The 23026-nt window shown below is 35.9% G+C and overlaps 2 protein-coding genes across 2 annotated transcripts in view; one reads left to right on the plus strand and one right to left on the minus strand.

The window, feature by feature from the left end:
• Positions 1 to 23026, minus strand: part of Dnaaf6 (dynein axonemal assembly factor 6) — a 48164-nt gene that overhangs the window by 19561 nt on the left and 5577 nt on the right. The window contains exons 2-5 of the mRNA XM_074062536.1: positions 21228 to 21368; positions 17547 to 17619; positions 15009 to 15114; positions 12429 to 12525 (exon numbers count right to left, since the gene is read on the minus strand). Coding sequence (XP_073918637.1) covers positions 12429 to 12525; positions 15009 to 15114; positions 17547 to 17619; positions 21228 to 21365 — 414 coding nt within the window. The 5' untranslated portion in view covers positions 21366 to 21368. The remainder of the gene's footprint in view (positions 1 to 12428; positions 12526 to 15008; positions 15115 to 17546; positions 17620 to 21227; positions 21369 to 23026) is intronic.
• Positions 7711 to 23026, plus strand: part of Nup62cl (nucleoporin 62 C-terminal like) — a 104582-nt gene continuing 89266 nt past the window's right edge. The window contains exon 1 of the mRNA XM_074062533.1: positions 7711 to 7819. Within this exon, the coding sequence (XP_073918634.1) occupies positions 7755 to 7819 (65 nt within the window). The 5' untranslated portion in view covers positions 7711 to 7754. The remainder of the gene's footprint in view (positions 7820 to 23026) is intronic.

A 23026-nucleotide genomic window follows, 5' to 3' on the forward strand; every position in this document is an offset into this window, starting at 1 on the left:
CCAGCCTGGGTAAATAGTTCACAAGGCCCTATCTCAAAAAAAAAAAAGCTTCACAAAAAAGGGCTGGTGGAGTGGCTCAAGGTGTAGGCCCTGAGTTCAAGCCCCAGTACCACAAAAAAGTATTTTATCACATATATCATCTGTTTATGCTTGGGACTCTTAATATCAGAATAGATGAATAGTTTACTAACATACAACCCAAAAGTCAGTATGAGGAAACACTAGAGCTATTCTAATTAATGTAACATTCATAAGACATGATGTCCATCATTTCGTAATACAGTTTTGGAGGTACTGACTGATGTACTTAAGCAAGCAAGCAAGAAAGGGGAGATAAAATAATTGAAAAGGAAGAGATAAAGTTATCATTTGAGCTGAATATGGTGGCACACACCTGTTATCCCAGGGTGATGCAGGAGAATTGTCAGTTTGAGGTCAGCCTGGGCTACATAGGGATACCTTGCCTCATAAAGCAAACAAATAAACAAACAAAAATTATCATTATCTGGGTGGAATGAACAGCAAGAAATCAGGAAGTAATGTGGCATATTAGAGAATCAGAAAGAAGGCCAGGGTAAGTAGAACATAATTAACAGAGAAGAAGATGTGACATCAGATGAAACTAAAAATAGGTACAGCTCAGATCATACAGGACCTCATAGGTCAAGATAAAGGAGTTTGAATTTTGTTCTAAGTGCAATAGGAAGCCTTTGAGGGTTCTGGGCAAAGAGTAATGTGATCTGATTTACTTTTTAAAAGGATCTCTTACTCTCTGTGTAGAAAGCCTGTAGTTGAAGCAGGGAGATAAATCAGGACAGAATCAGTGGCCCAGGTGAGAGATGATGGTGGTTGGTAACCTGAAAACATTTGCAGTAGTAATGAAAATTAAGTAGGTTTGGAATATATTTTGAAAGAAGAACAAATAAAACATGCTGATGGGTTGACTCTAAGGTATTAAAAAGAGGAATGAAGGGTGATTTTGATTTTTAGTTTGAGCAACTGAGTGTTATTACCATGAGGAAGATGAATGAGAATACGGTTGGAGGTAAATAATTAAGAGTTCTGTTTTGGATGTGTTAGGTTTGTGTTGCCTTTTAAAACAAGTGGGAGATGCCAAGTGAGCATTTGGTTTTATGAATGTGAAGCTCGCAGGAGATGTTAGGAATGAAGAGATAAATAGTATTTTATGGGACTAATGGAAAGAGAACAGATAGAGGGAAAAAAGACAAGAGGTCCAAGCTCGAGAAAACTGCAGACAGAAGAGGAAGAGCCAGTGATTTGGGAGCAGAGGAGAGGTGGAATGCCCAGTGACTTTGAAAGTTACAGTAAAAAGAAACTGTTTTAAGGACAAATTAGTGCATGGGATGGAACGCTGCTTGGGTGGTCACCTTAAATCTGCAAACACTCTTCTTCTAATTAGTGTTTCTAGATGAGAGGGGAGCAATATTGGCATTTTTATGTGAGGCAATGTTTCGCTTTTCAAGACTGGTCCCCCGTTTTTGGTGCTGAAGAGGAAACCCAGGGCCTCATGTGTGCTAGGCAAGTGCTCTACCCCTGAGCTACACCGCTGTACTCAAAACTGCCCCCTTATGGCAGGACTTGGCCCCTGAGTACTAAATGAAAGTAACATCCTATAATCATCATACCTCTACCCTTTTCTCAAGGTTCCTTAGGGGCACATACTCTGTCTACTTTTGGGGAGAGGGGGTTGAACTCTGGGCTTCTCCCTTGCTAGGCAGGTGCTCTACCACTTGAGTCATTCCTCTAGTCTTTTTTTTTGCTTTAATTATTCTTTGGGATAGGGTCTTGCATTTTTACTGGGGTTGGCCTGGACTGAAATTCTATTTACACCTCCTGTGAAGCTGGTATTACAGGTGTGCCACTGTGCCTGGCTTTTATTGATTGAGATGAGGTCTCATGAACTTTTTGCCCAGGATGGCCTCAAACTGCAATCTGCCTAATCTCTGAATCCCAAATATCTGGGATTACAGGTGTGAGTTATCACACGTGGCCTCATGGCTACTTTTTAACTGTTCATTAGTTCTAGTGACACAATAGAACTAAATAAATATTATGTGAACAAATGAATGGATTGTTGTCATGAACTAAAAAGCATACTTAAGACTTTCCTATCCCAAATCATGCCTTTTCTTTAACAGCCATCTCTCTCTCCTCTTCACTGTGAAACTTCTTCAAAGAACAATCTATTTTTGCTGCCTTTCCTTCCTCACTTCCTCTCCATCTCTCAGTTCTGTTTAATCTGCCATTGACCATAACAGTGAATCTGCTCTCTTCCAAAGATCACCAAACACTTGTTAACTGACAAACTGAAAAGTTCCTTCTGTTTCTTAATCCTGATTTACCTCTTGGCAATGGTACACACTCTCATGGGTTTCCTCCTATCTCTGAGTATCCTTCTCATTCCCTTTCCCTCTTTTCTTTAAAATTAATTTTAACCAATATTTAAAAACATACAAATTTGTATACACATTGCGCATTTTTAAAATCAGGTTAAACATATCCGTTGCTTCATTTGTCACTTACTTATGGTAGCAACTTTCAAATCCTTTCTTCTAGCCTTTTGAAACGTACATTGTTATCCCTGTCACCCTACTGTGCAATAATACATCAAAACTTCTTTTTGTAATACTGGGATTTTAACTCAGGGCCTCACATTTGTTAGGCACTCACTCTACCACATGAGCCAAAACCCAGCCCTCCTTTGTTTTAGATATTTTTCAGGTAGGGTCTTGCATTTTTTGCCCCAGCGTGGCCTAAGATCACAGTGCTCCTAACCTATGGCTTCCTGTGTGGCTGGGATGACAGGGTAACATGACCATGCCCAGTTTATTGATTGACATGGGGTCTGGCTACCCAAATCCTCCTGATCTCTGCCTCCCAAGTCACTGGGATTACAGGCATGATCCACTGTACCTTGTATACCAGAACTTCTTGCTCTTATTCAACTATAACTTATTAAGTTTTCTCTATCTCTCCTTCCCTCCTCTACTATTTCCAGCCTCTGGTAACTATCACCCTACTTTCAACTTCTATAAAATAAGTTTTCATATTCCACATATCTTTCTTTGTTCATCCTTCAAGCGTTGGTATTTTCAAGGTCAATCTATGAAACTACTTGCATGGAATCAAGTTTCTACCAGTTCCACCTCAAGTATTCTGAACCATGTGATTTAGATATTTTGATGAAACCTCCTCAAAATGACATCATAAAAGTGTAAAATGACTGATTTTTACTACTAAGTAACATGTATAAGACATTTTGCACCCTTGTTCTACTCCTTATTTTAAGCCCCCCCTCAATTGCTCTGTAGCTCATCACGGGGGACTTTTATTTTCAACTCAACTAATTTTGGTATTATTAACATTTTAAATATATATTACTTTCATAACCAGAAATATATTGACTATACAATTATATTAGCTTGTTTTTTTCCATTTAGCTATTTTTTGGGAAGGTTCTCACATTTTTTGCCTAGGGATGGTGATCTTCCTCTCTATAACCTCCTGAATAGTTGGCATAACATGCTCATGCCACTGTGCCTAGCTTTATTTGTTGAGATGGGGGGGTTCTCACTAACTTTTTGCCCAAGCTGATCTTGAACCTCAATTCTCCTGATCTCCTGATATCTAACTCCTAAAAAGCTGGAATTACAGGCATGAGGCACCATACATGGCCCTTAGATTAGCTTTTAAGGAGATATTAATTACCCCTGCTATCACCTACATTATGAAGAAGCATTGTGATATTAACTATAAGTGCATGCATGTTACTGAGAGAACTATTAGAAATTTAATCGAAGGTTTACTGTGCTGCCTGGAGGTAATAATAAGGAATCACATTACAGCTCAAATATCCTTCTTGCTGCCACATGGCTTGATATATAACCAATCAAACAAGGTCAGCATAGTCAGAAAGCTTAACAAAATCAAACAAAACAGGTATTCATCCTCTAGAATTTAAAATGGAAAAAGATAATACATTTCATTATTATGTAGCCAAATGTATTTATTAATTAAAAGTAAACTAATATGACTGTTTTAATCCTAAAATAGAAATCAGGATTTGAGAAGCAGACCATTTAAGAAACAAGTGAATTCTCGAAGGATAAGAAGATGCTTTGCTCAGAATGATTGATAGTACTTCTTGAGATAAATATGTGTGATAAACATGTGATTTTCTGGTGTCTGCCAGATGGTGACTGACTTCTATCCCATCCCTGACTCTCCTCCTGTTCTTACTCAGATTCAGGAATATAAAGAAAACTCATATTCCAGGGAGGAAGTGACAATGGAAAAAAAAAAACGCAGGCTTACTGGCTTGTGTGTTAGGTTATATCAAAATGTCCTCTTATCAGTTTCTATCCCTCAAAGTAGAGCACAAAAACATTATGTATCTATTCTAATTCAAAAAGTATCAAGCTATCTGCAGGCCCCTTTTCCGCTCATAGAACAAAAAATGGGTCACTTGGCAGAATATCAGTAATTGTAGTCCCATTTGGCTTGGGATTTTAAAGACAGTCTGCTATTCAACACCCCTGAGAGATAATGGGAACCCACTGACTGACCTGTATCACCAACGCACCACTCTACTTCCTGCAATAACTAGTCTTGTGGGGGGAAGCCAGGCTATCATTGCTGACACCTATAGTACTTTTTGCCATATCCCTCTAATTGGCAACCAAGAGGTCCAGTGTCTCAGTCAGTCCTGGTCTCAGGGGTAAGCAGATTCCCATTCTTTCCTACCTTGTTTGTATGATGGATTTTTTTTGGGCAGTACTGGGATTTGAACTCAGGGCCTTGCACTTGCTGGGCATGTGCATTATTACTTGAGCCACACCCCCAAATCTATGATGAACTTTTCTCTTCCCCCATTATCTTCATATCTCTAATGCAATGCCACAACACCAACCTCACGTCACTGATCTAATTCCCCTTGGTTTTTAATACCTGAACTAGATCTGGAGTAAGAATCTATAATGTCCCTGAGCTCTGTTTTTGTTCACTTCATCCCAAGGATGCCCTATTCTGTCCCCAGTTACTTATCCGTAAGTTTCACAGCATCCCTCTCAACCCCCCTCCACAAACACACACATACATACACAAAGAGAAAAAACTTAAAATCACATCTATTTTATTGTAAGCCTGATGGAAAGGCAGCACTTTGTGGTGGTTTATTCTAACACCATCAACAAACACCATCAACACCTCCAGTCTCTTTCTTCTTCTTGAGATCCACATAGATTTGTATTTCTAACAGTTTCCCAGACACTTCTAACAAGATTTACCACAGGCACTTGAACCAAGCTTCCTATCTTTCTCTTAGAACTTTGTCTCCTTTTTGCATTCCATACCATACCCCCACAACATACAAACAAAGCCACCCTTTGATTGCTTATAGTTCTTATAAAAGTAATGGACAGTAATTGTAAAAATTGTGGAAAATTCAGATGAGCAAAAAGGAACAAAAAAATCCCTAACTCTACCACTTAGAGATAACCACATTATATTCCCATATCTTGAATTAAACTATCATCATTCACCTAGTCACCCAAGCTAGAAATCTGACTGCTGTTTCTCCCTTACATTTTATATTCAACCACTTTCTAGGTCCTATAAATATTAACACCACAGTGTCTAATGAAACCATCCCCACTGCAACTGCCCAAACTTTTACTTCTCTCACTTCAACTAGTATAATTGCCTACCACCAGTTTTCCCAAACTCTTACTTTTCCCCCATGATAATCACCACTAAACTCTATGTTCACATTGTCATTAGAGTTGTTTTGAAATACACACCCAATCAATCATTTTACTCACCCAATTTAAAACATTTATTAACTGAATTGCCCAAATAATAAAGTAAAAATTTCATGGTGTCTTCCTCTGCTTGAGTTTCCATGACAAAATGCCACACACTGGGTAGCTTAAACAGTAGAAAATTGTTTTTCTCTCACAGTTCTGGAGGCTGGAAGTCAGAGATTAAGGTGCTAGCAGGATTAGGTTCTAGTAGGGGTTTTCTTCCTGACTTGCAGAAGGTTGCTTTCTCCCTTGTCCTCACATGTTAGAAAGACAATAGGCAAACTCTCTGGTATCTCTTCTTACAAGGTCACTAAGCCCATCATGATGGGCCAACCCCCATGACCTCATCTAAACCCAAAGGCCCTATTTCCAAATTCCATCACACTGGGAGTTTAGGGTTTCAGCATACGAATTTGTGTGTGTGTGTGTGTGTGTGTGTGTGTGTATGAGACAATTCAGGCCATAGGACATAATGGTATGACATTTAAGGGCTTTCATAGTTAGCCCTGCATCACTTGTTATGTTTTAGCTTCCATATTACTTCATGCCAGTGCATTCTGGGGCCCCAATAACATCACAAATATTTCCTCAAAACATACCATCTACTTTCATAGCTCATATTGTTCATTCTGCTTGGAGAGCTTTTTATTCTTTGCTACCAGCAATAAAACATCTGTCCTACACATATCCAGGTCAAATACCACCTCTATTGCAAAGGCAACTTGGACTTACCCTTTTTGTACTCATCACTTTGAATATAAATCCTCTAAATTCAAATATTCTGTATTAAAATCTTCCAAGTTCTAAAAGTGGGACCTTACTTTCTATATAAGAATGAATATAGAATTTTTAAACCTGTTGAAATCACCATAAGAAGGGGATTAAAGTAGAAAGGAGAAAAGTAGAGGGGATGAACCAATTCAGGTTATAATACATATATACATGAAAATGTCATAAGGAAACTCCCTGATAGCTATCTTAAACAAACAAAAATGTCTTTTTTCAAAAACAGAGAATAGGAAGGTAAAACAGGTCCTATCTGGGGGTTGGTACCACTGGGAGGGGAAAGGATATAAAAAAGGGTGTAGCAGGGTGAATATGCTGGAAATATTATGTACTCATGTATGAAAATGGAAAAATGACACCTGTTGAAACCATTCCAGGAATGGGGGGAGGGGGAATAAAGGAGAATGATGTAGGAGGTTAATTCAGCTATGATATACTGTAGGAACTTTTGTAAATGTCACAATGTATCTCCAACAATATGATAATAAAAAATGTAAAAAAATTTAAAAATTAAAAAATAAAAGTGTGACCTTAAGCAAATTACTTGTTTGTGCTTCAGTATCCTCATCTGTAAAATAGGGGTAATAGTAGCATCTATTTAACAGGGTTGGTGTGGAGATTAATGAATACTTACTAAGTGTAAAGTTTTTGGAGAAATGCCTGTCACAAAATAAACATATAAATTATTTGCTATCATTATTTTCACTACTAAGTATATCATCTTAAGTGAAAACAACTAGGACAAAAACATTCATTCATAATGTAGGAAAGTTGCTCCCCTATGATATTCTAGTGACCTTACACTATCCACATAGACCACGTAAGCAAGGTTCAACTACAGTGTGACCCAGGTTTTGGCAGAACATCTTCTGATCCTCCCTGAATGTGGGAAGATAAGTAGTCATTGAGGAGTTGCCTGGATGCTGCTTCTTATCTGTCTCTACTTTGTAGGAGGCCCCCTATCTTGCTGGAAGTTGCCATGTGACAGTTTTTACTCCACTCCCCAGTTCCAGAAGAACCTTCTACCCCACTCTCCTTGGGTACAGATGCAGGCTATAAAATAGCTAGTTGCAGTGTAGAGTTAGCTATTCAGCAACAAACTGCCCCACTGCTCGTGTTACCTGCCATCTGGCCCCTTTTGGTTTGATGTCATCCTGTGGCCAAAGGGATTCAAGGAGACAACTGTATACTGTTCTTGCTATGCTGTCTGTGTAAGTATAAACTGCTTCTTTCAGGGTCATTGTTTCCTTATTGGATTGAATCTATGAAAGTCTGGCAAGCCTACCTACTAACTCCCACTGTACTGCTGCTTATGGACTGCTTGATGTCTTGCCAGTAAGCTCCTTAAAAGGAGAACTATGTCTATTTTGTTCACCACTGTATAACCAGCATCTGGTCCATAACATCTGGCACATAGCAAGTGCATCGTTAAGTATTTGCTGCCCTAAAAATATAGCAAACAATGACATATAAGTATTCAAATATATATAGTCTAGGATATATATCAAACCCGTTACAGTGGAGTCTTGGGGGGAAAAATGAAGAATGGAGAATAGATAAAGGATAAAAAAGACAATAAAGGAATAATAAAATAAAATAAAACAAATTAGGGGTCTTCTACTCATAAGATGTAAAAAAAAAAACCTATGTATGTCACCTATGAAGAAGACCTCTAACTCTTATTAGTCTTCCATTAATTTATATATGTATTTGATATCTTATAAGCCTGACATTAGTTTCTCAATTGTAATACTTTAATATAAAGGTAGATTAGATCAGAATTCCTCAAATTGTGTTCCAAGAATCCCCTGCCATTCTTACAAGATGCCTCATATTCTCTCTCTCTCTCTCTCTCTCATTTTTTAAAACCAAAACACTGGTATTTTTGTGTGTTTTATATGTTGGGCCTTCACATAAAATTGTATTTGAAGAAAAGGCTTGACAGATAAAAATAAAACAAATCTGTAAACCACAGACTTAGCTCTAGCTCTAAAATATCTAAATATAGATTAAGAGGAGGGAAGAAAGGCACAGAGAATAACAATGGGGCCAGCAGAATCTGAATAATGGGGCTCTTTGGGTTTGGGGTTAGAAGGAAGATTTGCTAAAGATATACATATTCCTAACTTAGAATTTTGTTTAGGACCACCACTTTGATTTAGGATTGATAAACCTTGTTTTCTTATTTGTAATCTGAGGAGAATAAGGAAATGGTGGTCCTTTTGAAATTTTTAAAGCCTAAATCAAGGTTTTGGGGGTGGGTACCAGTGGGAAAGAGGAGGCCAAAAGGAGAGGGTGAAGGAGGTGAATATTGTGAAGTACTTTATACTCATGTGAAAATAGAACTGTGAAGCCTGTTGAAATTGTTTTAGAAGGGAGGAGGGGTGCTGAAGGGGAGGAATAGAGGGGGTGGATTTAATTGAGATACATTGTATGCATGTGTGGAAGTATCACAATGAAATATCTTTGTACAACTAATATATGATAATAAAAAATAAAGCCCAAATCACTCTTTGTACTTAAACAAGCAAGGGCTTAAGCAAAGATTCTCTTCTTCTACTTTTTTTCTTTTTCAAAGATTCTCTTCTTAAAGTGATTGGATTGGATTGGATTATTACATATCAGGTCCAAGACCCAAATAAAATATTTAACCAATTCTAAGGTTCCATTTTCTCCACATTTTAATGTTTCTGATATTGAGATGCATCACATAATCAATGTGTTTATTTAATGTAGTAGTGTAACTACCTTTCCTCTAAAGCATTGTTGTTACATAAATGCCACGTGTATAATCTGATGACATCTTAGATTTAAAAAAACAGCATATTATCTTTTTTTTGCGCTACTGGGATTTGAACTCAGGGCCTACACCTTGAGCCACTCCATCAGCCCTTTTTTTGTGAAGGGTGTTTTCGAGATAGGGTCTCATGGAAATATTTGCTTGGGTTGGCTTCGAACTGCAATCCTCCTGATCTCTGCCTCCTGAGTAGCTAGGATTACAGGTGTGAGCCACCAGCACCTGGCTAAGAGGACAGCATATTATCAAAAGGAATAATAAGCATATAAATTTGAGTAAGAAAACTTAAGACGGGGCTAATAATCATTTTACTCTGATTCTTAATAGTGGGGCTAAGCAATGATGGTAGATGTCATTAATATGTCTATGGGTTTTGTTTTTTGTAATGCTGGGGATCAAACCCAGGACCTTGTGCATTCAAGCCAAGTGTTCTACCTCTGACCTACTCACCCCAACCCAAATTGGGGATTTAAAACATCTCTTTTGAGAGGCAGCTTATCAGTACATCATTTCTCAAAATTATTCTCAATTCTTATACTCACTGCTTAAATATGCCATGCTATTTCATGCCTGGATACCTTCCCATGTCCTCTTACCTCTGCTGAAAACACTCTTCTTACCAAAAGTCACATGTTTTTCCCATATGCAGACTATAGAACTAACACAAATACAGAAATACTATGAAAAACTTGTCATGCTAAGGGGAGGTCACATATAAGAAGGGATGGTAAAAGAAGGAAGTTAAGAAGGTGAATATGGTTGATGTACTCTCTATACAAAAATGAATATAGAATTTTTAAACAGGTTGAAACAACCATAAGAAAAGGACCAAGGTAGAAAGAAGAAAAATAGAGGAAATGAACCAACTCAGTCTATAATACATATATACATGGAAGTACCACAAGGAAACTCCCTGTGTAGCTATCTTAAACAACCAAAAATGTCGGGTTTTTTTTCTTCTTTTTCTTTTTGTATACAAAATCGGAGAAAAGGAGGGTGAAACAGGTCCTGCCTTGGGGGGGGGATGGTGAAGGAGGGTGAATGTGGTGCTAATACTGTGTACATATGAATGCAAATGGAAAAATGATACCTGTTGAAACTATCCCAGGAATGGGGGAGGGGGGAATGAAGGAGCATGGTGGAGGGGTGAATTCAAGTATGATATATTGTGAGAGTTTTTGTAAATGTCACAATGAACCCCCACCCAGCACAATAATAATTTTAAAAAGAATGCTCTTCTTAGAATGTTGTCCACTGTAGAAATCCTATCCATCCAAATGGAGTTAGCGGATCTCTTTCTGCTCTATATGAACCAGATAAATGCCTCTGCATATGTACTTATTATACGAAACTACAATGATTTGTTAAGTGGCTTATCTCCTTTACTTCAAATTCCTTGGTAGCAATTAACTGTTTCTTAAATATCTTTGTATATTAGTACTTAGGACAGTGTTTGGTACTTAGTAGCATTCACTATTTAAAGATTGAATAAATGAAGACACAGGAAGAAAGGAAAGTGAGAAAAGGAACAGTATACAAGTGGTAAAGTACCACAGAACCAACGAATGTTTTATTTGCTGTCGCTCTTCAGTGGTATCCATACCTTATCTAAACCTTCTAAACTCCTAGTAGACTTACAACTGCCTACACTACTTGATTGTTAATAATAAAATTAGTTTATTCATGTTAGGCTTGTCTCTCCAGTCGATTATAAATTCATTCGAGGGAAGGATCAAGTCTATATATAATTATTGAGTTTTAGATAAACTGCAAATTCCTATTATGAGGTGTGGTTTAGTTTCCAAGATTCTTTATTCAGAATACCTTTATTATTAAAACTCGTAGCAATTTGCATGAAAGAAATGGAAAGGCATGTAACAGTTTTTTTTTTTTTTTTAGGGTTTAGAATTTCTCTAGAGCTTACAGCAATCCCCAACACTAGACATCAAAAACATAATTTTATGGTAGTTTAAGGGAGAGGAATTTGAATATTACTGGTAAAACCCTGGAAGCTAATTATTTCAAGATCACTTGAAACCTTAACTCATTAGAGTTTGAAAAATCTCCTGAGGTACTTAAAGTCACTATTCCCATTATGTTACTTGATTCAATTGAATGCCTTAGATTTTCCTAATAAGAGAAAACTTGGAGTTCCTGCCAAAGGGAGACTCCATTTATCATTTTGTTAAGGAAAAAAATATTAAGCATCTTCTACTGGCACCTCAGTATTCTATAATGTATTATAAGAGAGGAGGGAGAAAGAAGCATAGCTCCTGATCTGAAAAAGTAATTTTTAACACCAGAATTACTTGTATATGTTGCCAAAATGAGTTGAATTCCACAAATCTAAGTTAGGCTCAGACTTTTGAACAAAATAATTAAAAGAATCAAATAAGCAAAAGGAGGTAGTATCACTGATACCATTGGTAATGCTATTGTTATTACATAGAAACTGTGACTTGGCAAAGGATGGTCCCCAACATGCTATAGTGTCATTCAAATAAGGGAACCAAGAAACATTTTAGACGTCTTCTTAGTAGTTTAAATCAGATGTTCAGATCCAAAAATTAAGAAGAAAATAGCTTTTTAAATCCCTCACAGCAGGCTGAGTCATCACAAGAATACAGAAATAAGAGATAAGACAGATTCAAGGAAGGAAATATTTCATTCTGATTGCCTGTCAGCTTATCAGAAGACAATAACCAATCAGATAGCATGCATGGGACAGAACTAGAATGAAAGAATATTCAGTTCAACCAGATTGGGTAGTTTTAATTAGGACTAGCAATCGTGGATTGTGTCATATGTTTTTATTAGGGTTGTTTGTGAATCTTGTCCAACATGAGTAAACAGTTGATTTTGCACACTATTAGTTTTAAACTGTTGAGTACCCTGGTGAATGAAACATAGCAACCATTATTTGTAAAGAGTTTACAGCCTTGTCTACAATATTATGTATATAATGGTTAATCAATTTAGCTATAATGGCCATTTAGAAATGAGGAAGGTTAGGTGAGGCTTACCACTAGCTCCTGACAACATGCTGTTGAAGTGTCCTTTCTTGTCAATCCTAGGTATACATCCTCAGTTCCCACATGCTGTTTGAATATAATCTCATATCTGAAAAAAAAGTCAATGATAATAGAGACTCAAATGAAAGAGCAATTTCCTGTTACAGAGTGGAATAAACTACAAATATAAAAGAATATGTTCTTACAAAAAATCAAAGGACTAAAACAAAGTGTTTGCTGGTTTTCAGACATGTAGTGTAATATACAGGAATTAAAGTCTAGAAATGCAGTAAAAAATACTAGCTGGTGGCTCATGCCTGTAATTTTAGCTACTTTAAGAGGCTGAGATTCAGAGGATCGTGGTTCAAGGCCAACTCCTACAAAAAGTCTATGAGACCCATCTCAACCAGGCACATGTGCCTGCAGTTCCAACAATGGCAGGAAGCATAAAATATGAGGATCACAATCCAGGCTGGTCTCAGCAAAAGCAAGACCCTATCACCAAAGTAACCGGAGCAAAGAGGGCTGGAGGTGTGGCTCAAGTAGTAGAGCACCTGCCTAGCAAGTGCATAGCCCTAAGTTCAAACCCCAGTGCCACCACCAAATAAAAAAGCAAAACAAAACAAACAAAAGTCCTTAAACACTGAAGAGCAGGATTGGTGTTTTGTACATACTTATTTTCTTTTTAAAAAAGCTTAGCTATTTAAAAATGGATCAACAGAATTTTTAATAAGATTCTAGTAAGATTGAAAATAGAAGAAAAAAGAAGGTCTGTTCCGAGAATACAGTGACTTAGAAAAAATACTAGGTCCATAACCCAGGTTTGATGGATAGATAGAAACCCTCCTCTGCTAATTTTAAACTCCAGAGTAGAGTTAGAAAATCCAGAGTTAGTAATGTCCCTGTAATTAACTGTGTGACCTTGGTCAAGTCACAAACTCACAGGGTCTCGACTTCTTCATTTGTGTGATTTATGGGTGGGGCAGGTGCGAAATAAAGAAAAAATGATCTCTATGGTCTTTTCCACTTACACAGTTCTACAACAGAAACAGTGATAATGCAGTCAACGCAGCTATACTATGTGCCTTAGCTCAGTCCTTATTATTTTTCATTTGACCACTTGTGATTTTTCTTTTGTGAGCTGCCTGTTCATGTTCTTTACCATTTTCTTCTTTACCCTTTGAGACATTTTGAAATGTATTTTCATAAGGTAGAAAATAAAGAGAAAAATTCTTATAAAGCAATTTCCTCATATCTTGACTGGAGTTGTTATTCATTTAAAGTTTCAGGAATGCTCTATCTAGAAAACATCAAACATCAGAATGAAAAGTGAAAATTTACTCAAATTTCAAGCTTGCTGCATATGGATATGATATTAATTAGACAATATGACAAATGGGTGACTTAATTCTTACCCTTCATACAGATGTGTGGGCACTGTATAAACATAACCTGAGATTTGCTTTATTCATTCTTAAGATGCACCCAGAAATGTTTTAAAATCTCTAATCTTTTATAAGGTTTGCAGTTTTTTGACATTGTTTATTTGAAAGCTGCATAATTCTCTCCAGTTAATTATCTGTAGTCTCACACTGCTTCTATTTTCAGAACTGATATAGAAGATAGAAGCATAGGGTTTTTTAATGTACCATACAGTTTTGCAGTCAGAATTAGAAAAACTGTCAGATCACTTGTCATAGCAATCTTTGAGAACTAATAAAGCTGGGCATGGTCATGCAAGCCTATAATCCCAATATTCAGAAGGCAGAGGCAGGAGGATAGCAAGTTTGAAGCTACCCTGAGCTACATAGTCAGCCCCTGTCTCAAAAAGCAAAAAAAAAAAAAAATCCCAAATAGAGCAAATAAAATACATTATAATCTCATAAGTATTGACTTTGTTTTTCCAGCTGCTGTAAATACTTAGGATTTTATTTCAAAATACATATTTTTAAGTCTATTTAACCACTAATATACTTTAAATCCTTTAAAAGAGTGAGTTTTTATCAGAATTAGAGGAGTTTTTATGATAATTCTAAATTTTATATTTACAATTACATGATATTGAAAAGCTACAAAGCAAGGCCTGAATACTGTTGGCAAAATACACTGAATACTAAGCATAATCCTGAAATAGCTAGTAAATAAGTCTGCATAATAATTGATAATTGGAGAGAGGACATAGCCTTTCACTGAAATTACAGAATGCTGAGTAATTAAAAGCAGATCTTTGACATGTAAACATGGTATTGTAATTTGGTTTGGATGAATACTTGCAATTTAATGAGCTGGTTTTCTCCTACTGTTAGTGCTACATTAGACAACAACTTACATTAAACATAAATTTATAATGGAAATGACTGTATTTGTCATCTTTGCTAGATAATAACTAAAAGAAAGGTATTATGTTTTTATTATTTGTTTCTGCTCCAGAAGGGGAAAAAATCATCAATTATACATGCCTTCTATGTGGCACTGCAGTTTTATCTTCTGTGTGGTGTAAGTTATTTCATGAATCTTGTCAAAAATAGAATGGTATCAAATGACACATCTAATTTAAACACCTAAATGCATGCCTGGCTTCATTTGACTTACTCTGGGATTTCTCGAACATCCCACATGTCATCGTGCTCTGCTCCGTCTGGAACCTCTTCTGGACTCCAGATGTCTTCACTAGTTTCACTACTGCATTGAGTAATGGCTGTGAGGAACCGGAAGATAAGGCTGAAGCTGTTGCTTGTTTTCCTCCTCTAAATGGCTTATGTTCTTCACACTCATTTGGGGATAACTGAAGTAAAGCATTCTCTATTTGTAATCACTAGTTGGTGGTTTGGGTTCAAACAAGCTAAATTAGTAACAACTGACTTTAAACATTATCAATATAGCCCATTACATTACAGAATTGTAATAATAATTTTAGAAGAAGCACATAAGCAAAAAGAAAAAAATAAGATCATCTAGATCATCTGTAATCCAACTGCCTGGAGATAATCAATGTTGGCATTCTGGGGCTGTGTGTCTTTCATCTCCATCTGTCTCTCTCTCTCTCTCTCTCTCTCTCTCTATATATATATATATATATATTTCTATTTATATCTATGATAGATATGTATATTCAAAGAAATACTATACACTTTTAGAAACATAAATATGATCACACGTAAAATATTTTATCAACAAAAAAACATAAATCAATTGATCTTGGATAGAAATGTGTCACCTTGCATTGGTTTTGCTGTATAAAAATTCTTTGATACCTTTTGTATGCAAGCATAGCATAACTTTAAAAACAGAATTAATTAAAGAACTGAAAGCTGTGGATACAAATGACCATTTTCAACGTAATGTTTTCCTCATGTATACATGTGCTTTAAAAAAAATTTCTATCATTCACCCTTTGTGCAAAAGTGAGTAGTGCTTGGATTTCTTTTGGGCTTTTCTTGTGTGGGGGGAGGGTTTCCAGGGCTTGAACTCAGGGCCTCAGACTGCTAGGCAGCCACTCTACCACTTGTGCTACTCTGCCAGTACTTTTTTATGTTGAATATTTTTGGGATAGGATCTTCTAAAATATTTCCCCAGGCTGGCTTTGAACTAGCTAGGATTACAGGCATGAGCCACTGGTGCCTGGCAGGTGCTTGGATTTCTGTATGTCATGTCTCAATGTTTAAAAGGCTCCAGTAGGCATGGAAAAGCCCAGCTTGAATTTGTTCTATTGTGGCATCAAATGGAACCCACATTAGGTTCAGAACATTACTTTGAGTCCTTTTAAGCATTCCCAGAAATGCACCTGATTGCCAGGTTTTCAGTTCTGTCAATTCTTTTTAAATTATCTGCTTCTATCTAGCATGGACTTTCTAAAGCCTAAGTACAGATTTATATATAACATTTTACATATGACTCATTGCTCTCAAAATTTAGAGATTATTAGACCTATATTATCAGAAATACAGGCAGCACAGTAATACAACCAAATTTGGACTAGTCTGCAATGTAGTGAGCCTCTTTAGATTAGGGCAAATAGTCTCTTGAGTATGTACAGCAACAATAACTGAAAATTTAAAACCATGCTCAGCCCTCACTTTAGCCATTATTTTAAACATTTTTTCTATATAATATCTTTCACAATTAGCTAAATTGATGAACAAAAGTCACATCCTCTCCTGGGCCATCCTATGGTAATTCTGACCATGACCAACAGAATCAGAGCCTTCTATATCTTTAAAGATTTGTAAAATGTTCGAATCTGAAATGTATGTATGGACCAAAATGCTGGGAAGTCACTTAAAATTGTTTCTTCTAGCTGTTTGGACCTGTGATTTTTTTAAAGTAATCCCATGGACTTTGATTTATAAGCATTTCAATGTAATATAAAATTGTGTAGTTATTTGTTTTATTTTCTTCTCTGAAAGTTTACAAGCACAATCAGAGTAGGGACTCTTCTTACTTTGATCTCCATCATAGTCTCAGAGATGATCGTACTGCCTGGTACATAATAGACCCTCAATAAATATTTATTGAACATTTAATGAATGGATTTTGTGAAACTGCCAGAGTGTAGGAGAGTAAAAGGTGAAGAAGTTAAGCATCTTGGTAAATAGCCCCTAAGAAGTTATCTAACAGAAGGGGAGGTTGGGGCTGGGAAAAAATAGTTATCTAACCTTACATGACTTTCTTAGTCATTTATCTCAGGAAATATGCCAATGAATGTGGATAGTTCAAGGCAAATTAATTTTCATTATTAAGAAATTATTAACCTGCAGCAGTAGGAGTATAAATAAGATCTCTTCATATAAATGCTGTTCATCATTTCTATGATTATTTTAGTTTATCATCTTTCCATTTTAAAATTATTCATTTTTCATGGACAAATAAAACCTACATTTATCATGTACAACATGATGTTTTGAACTGTGTATACATTATGGAATGGCTAAATCAAGCCAACTGACATATGCTTTACCTCACACACTTATCACTTATTTGTGGTAACAATTACAATCTGTCAGCAATTTTTAAGTATACAATACATGGTTGTTCAGTTTGTCTTAATAAGTACTAGTTTTTATTACTGTCACTATAATTTTGCTATTTTATCGATTCTAATGTTCTATACCGCTTTATTAAATAACTTACCTTTGAACTCTTCTATTTTTGTTGGTCCAATATTCCCAGGACCCATGGCTCCAGTAGTAGATGAGCAATATAACTTGGGGAGAAGGAAAAAAAGCTCAACATTTTGCAATTATTACTTGTATGACCTATATGACTAGTAATACTTTATATATAAGATTTCCATCTACAAAACTCATAGAGCTTTCCAGTTTACATATTAATAATTGTTATACAAGAGAGAGACATGTGCTTTCTCTTTCGAATGTGCTTTTTCTCATCCTTTCAAAAATTACTAAGTTTAATAAGCTCTGGAGCAAAATTGATTTCTGCTCAGACTAAATCCCCAGTTCCAGCTCACTGAATCATGTTTCCTTGGAGAGAGGGGAATGAGCCACGTTTATCTTATAAAGGTTAGAACCAAATGTTAGAAAAGCATTGATACTTTTGGGTTTTGTCTGTGTCTGGTCATCCTCAGATGGTAGATAAAAGTATGGGAAAGTTTTATAGAAATAAAAACTAACAAGGAAATACAGGCTAAGAATTCAGCCATCAAAGGATCCATTCAAAACCCTAATAACTGCATTTACTTCTTTCCACTGTGTGTATGAAACATTTCCCCACCCAACCACCTTATAACACTAAACTAGTGGATTTATACAGCAACCCCAAGTACATGCAGGACCTACTTTGGTCTTTATACAAGTACGCATTTATTTTGCCATCTTTAGGCACAAGCATGCACACAATATAGGAATGCCCTGACTCATCGGTACAAGAACAATGTTCACATTTTCAACTGAGTATAACACATATTGCATCATTGATATAGTGGCAATCACCTCTTTGGCCCCACTCAGTGATTCTTTGATAGTTCAAGAAAATCCCAACTTCTTACTAATTGTTCTTACTGATGTCAGATTCTGTAGCTCTGATTTACTCCATTGCTAGAAGTCAAAAATTCTTATCTCCTTGGATCTTCGTAAACTAGCACCTCTAGCTTTCTTTTCTGAGGCTTTTGTCCTCATCTCCTAAGATTTCAGTTATGAACAAAAGTTAGAATGTCCTGTTTGGACAAGGAGAGTGGTGTCTGTCCTTGAAAGCTGGTGGAAAAGCTCACCTGGGTCGTTATTATGCTCAACGACCCCAACAGTTATAAATCAGAAATTAATCTATAACATCTTAACAGTGTGTGAGACATTAACTATTCCTTTTCAAAAGTGCTGTGTCTGTGGATAAGGCATTGCAGGAATTTTTATGTGAAAATCCCAAGACAGTATTCGGGACAATTTTTTTCTCTTTCTAATCACTAAGGTCATATAAATGGGCAGTACTTTTATTAAATTATTAATCATCAGAATACTAATAGTAAATCAGGGAAAAGCATTTCTTGGAACTTGAGAACCTCTTGTTTTGTTGAGTGTCTCCTTCCACAGAAAATTAAAATCAGTAGGAAGAAAACCTTGAACATTCCTGGCAAAAATTGGTATGCTCTCCATGGACAATGATGATTGGATCAGTATATCAGAGCAGAGGGGAGTTTTGATTTATTAACTTAATGAAAATAAATGATTAAAAGTAAAAAATTTCAAGTAAAAAGATGGAATGAGATAATAAACACACTAAAAACCATCTGGTAATTTTTTCATATAAGGACATCATTTGTGCTTTACCAGGAATCTACAGACAATTATCTAAGCAATTTGTCATTGCAATTCACGCCACTTTGCAATACATGAGAGTTTGAACATCTCGTCACAATGTCTGTGAAGAGTGGTGAACCTTATTTCCCACAGGCCTTAAGATCCCTTCAGGAGTTTGAAAAACAACAGGCAAACTCTCTTCCCAATCTCCCAGAGTCTTAACAATTCATTTAGAAGAGGGATATTGTAAATGAATCAATGTGCATGCAACAGTGCTCTTGCTGTTTTCAGAGAGTGTGTTTGTAATCATTCTACAGTTCCCTGATTAATGCATGGTAAAAAAAATGAAAGGTAGTTTTTCTCCTGGAAAATATAATAGTTCATTAGAAACATTAATTATTCTCCCACCATTCTGATACTCTAATTCTATACACTCTAATGATATCTGTACTGAGGTGTCTGAATGACCAATTATCTCAAAATTGCTTAACCCAGGTATTCAGAATCATACCTAATTATAGTGATTTTCCTTCATAAATTGTACAATTTGGTAAAATTATGTTATAGACTCTCTGTTCTCATAAACACTTATCTTTCATCCTAGAAATACCTCTAGATGCAAATAAACATCTCTATGCATAAACATCAATAGGATCAGGCTTTGGAACCAGTGCAAATACTTATTTCTGCCTCAGTTCCAATTACAAGTTCCACTTTGCTATATTCAAGATCACTGTCTCTCAAATACTTACTATAAGTCTACCGTTTCCAGGATGTAGGCTCTAGAAAATTATCATTCTGGCATTTCAAACAAGGTAGCAAAAATGAACTTGCTTTCTTAACTTCACTGATACATTGCTCCTATTTTTTTTCCTGTATCCTATTTGTTACAAATATTCAATGCCATTGTTAGTGTCCCAATTTTTCTTTGTTTGACTTTTCCCTAACTAAAAATTCCTAGCTCCTGATCCTGGCTCCAAGCTGACCCAGTCCCCCTTTTCTACAGATTTTTATTTCTATTTCATATCTTATTTAATTTTGCCCTGTTCCATGTAAGCTCTTCTTGGAGGGTGAAAGTTCAATCCACTGTTGATCTAAGCCACTGAATTTGTACCCCATTTACAATATACTTTTTTTTTTCACATTATGGCAAAGAAGAATTCTGAGAGGACTAAACTGATATGCATGTTTGTAGGAGATGGTTTATGCACAGTCATAATAATAAAAGACTTCATTTAAATAATTTTATACAAATTGACATATTCTGTTCTAGTATGAGATTTATGCCCTAAGCTTTGTTTATCATAGGCAGTCTGACAGCCAAGGTTCACTGATATTTAAGGAGCAGGAGAATGGAAAGCAGGGGTTTATATAAAAGTGATTTGGTTGTTCTGGAAATGATAGCAGTGACTGTGGAGTGGCCAAAGGTCAGTTCAGGGAACTCTCCTGTCCTAAATGAAGCCCATCTTGCTAATGCAAAGACTTGATGGTGTTACCTATCCTGACCTCAAATGCCACTCAGCTAATTAGACTCTACATCTCTATTTGAGCGTGTACTGGGAAACCAATTTCCATAGGTTGAAACTAGCTTGTTCTATTTTTTTGGCTCAAAATATATTCTGCTCTGCTTTTATGTGTAGACAAATTTTAAAAATTAAGGGACTGGTACTTTGGGGGTTCAATTAATACTGCATAATTGAAAATATTTGCTTTATAGAAATATTGTCTAGGCATAAACAGGATTGGCTACCACTCTTTGCAATGGTTGTCAAGCATTCTTTGACCATAAATATAAATGAGAAACATTTTGAAATGTGGCTATTGCTACCATAGTTACAGAACTATTTTCCTATTCAGTGTTCAGGTGGTTTAGAAAAAATATAATTATGTTTGCTAGAAATGTACTAGAGGTTATACTCTCATGCATAATCAGCCTTGCAGCCTCCTATGAATGTATCAGATGACACAGCTCTGCTCCCACAGCAAGGTGGGAACAAATTGTTCAAATACAGTTCTACAACTTAACTGAACAGAACTAATTTATCTTGAAGTATATGACCACCTGTTCAGAGTCAAAATCATCCTCTTCTTTAGGACAAAGTAGACATGATAGTGCTTGTAGTGCAGAAACGGAAGTAATCATCTCAAATCCCTTATTTTCAGATTCCATATTTTCCGCTTTTTTATTTTCAGACTCCATATTCTGAGGAAGAAGATAATCAGATATAAGTATTTTACTTTTCTGTTCGATTTAAGACATAAGGTGTTTTATTACCGTATCTCCCCTTCTTTCACTGGGTCACTCCATTGTTTCCTACTCTTATTTCCAAATACGTATAAACTCCTTCAGGCATATGCATTTTGCTAATTCACAGAACTATCACAGAAAGGAAACAGAAACATTCGGCCTGCTTTGCTAAAACTTCATATTCATTCTACAAAGCACTTCTTGAACATCTACTTTAGTGGTTGTCAGGTTTAAGAATCATTTAGAGGCTAGGGTGTACAGTACTTGCCTAGCATGCTCAAGGCCCTGGGCTCAATCCTCAGCACTACAAAAAAAATGATTTGAATAGTTGGTTAAAAACAGATTGCTACAGCTTTATCTCCCATTATTTGTGAACACAGTTTTTAGACTATCTTTTTAACTGTCACCTATATGCTGTTTAGGCTCTATACTGCATTTAGTGTACTGAAAATGATGTTGCTTCTAGGATATGCCCAGACAAACTTTACTCATTTCATACTTTTGCCTCTGGCAAGCCTGTACCTTTCTGCTTTAATTCTTAATTAACCATTGTAGATAGCTAACATTATATTACCATTTGAGAACTCTAATAGGTTGGTTCATTGACTTTCATGAAAATTCACACTCAACAGAATAAATGTTTCCCTGATTATAACAGTAGTACTATGTATGTCTATTGTGGAAAATATATAAAAAAGAAAATCACAACCACCTATAATCCTACCATCCTGAAATCAATCTTTAAACTAATCTCTGCAATTATATTTAGAATAGGAAATTCAGAATCTTTAACAATCTCAAAGGTGTCGGGCTTTAGTGAATAACCTGAATAAAGATTGTAGAATTAGGCCTATTGTTAGTGATTTGGGCGTAAATATGATAGGAACCATTTTTACAGTTCTGCTGATATTTTTTAAACTTAATTTTATAAAATTAACTCTCAGGAAACATTTCTCTAGTGCTTTTATTAAGTGATACATGAAAAATTTTTGCATTGTGCCTAGAATGATAATACAAAGGGGTTCTTACTGTGTATACTGTTGTAACCATTTATCAAAATCAATTTGTATGCAGATGGTGTTTTAAAATCTTCTGCTTTACCATTCTTTTGACTTTCTTTGTTAAATATCAAACAGATCTTAATACCTATTGTCCATGTCAAGGGTATGAAATAAATATTAAGTTGCTATATACCTCCCGTATAGAGGCACTGTATCATAATGGTTAGGAGTAAGGGTTCTGGAATCACGCTGCTTGGACACAATCATTTATTTCTTAGCGCTGTGACTTTGAGCACATTATTTAAATTCTCTGTACCTAATTTTCTTTATCGGTAAAGTGGGGATAATAAGTGTCTATCTCTTTGAGTTGTTAGGAGGATTAAGTAGCTTAATACATATAAAAGAGCTTGGAATAGTGCCTGACACATAGTAAGCACTCAACATATGTTAGCTATTATTAGTTCTTTAAAAGTTTAATTTTGCTGGGCATGAATATCACTTCTAATAATGATGTCGAATAAGTTAATGATAAAACTCATTATGTTGGAAACTCATTTAATTGGAAAAGGTGAAATAAAAGGTGATAAAACAATTTTCTCTCACAGTATGGTC

The sequence above is a fragment of the Castor canadensis genome, chromosome X (assembly GCF_047511655.1).
Source record: "Castor canadensis chromosome X, mCasCan1.hap1v2, whole genome shotgun sequence".
In the NCBI taxonomy this organism is placed as follows: domain Eukaryota; kingdom Metazoa; phylum Chordata; class Mammalia; order Rodentia; family Castoridae; genus Castor; species Castor canadensis.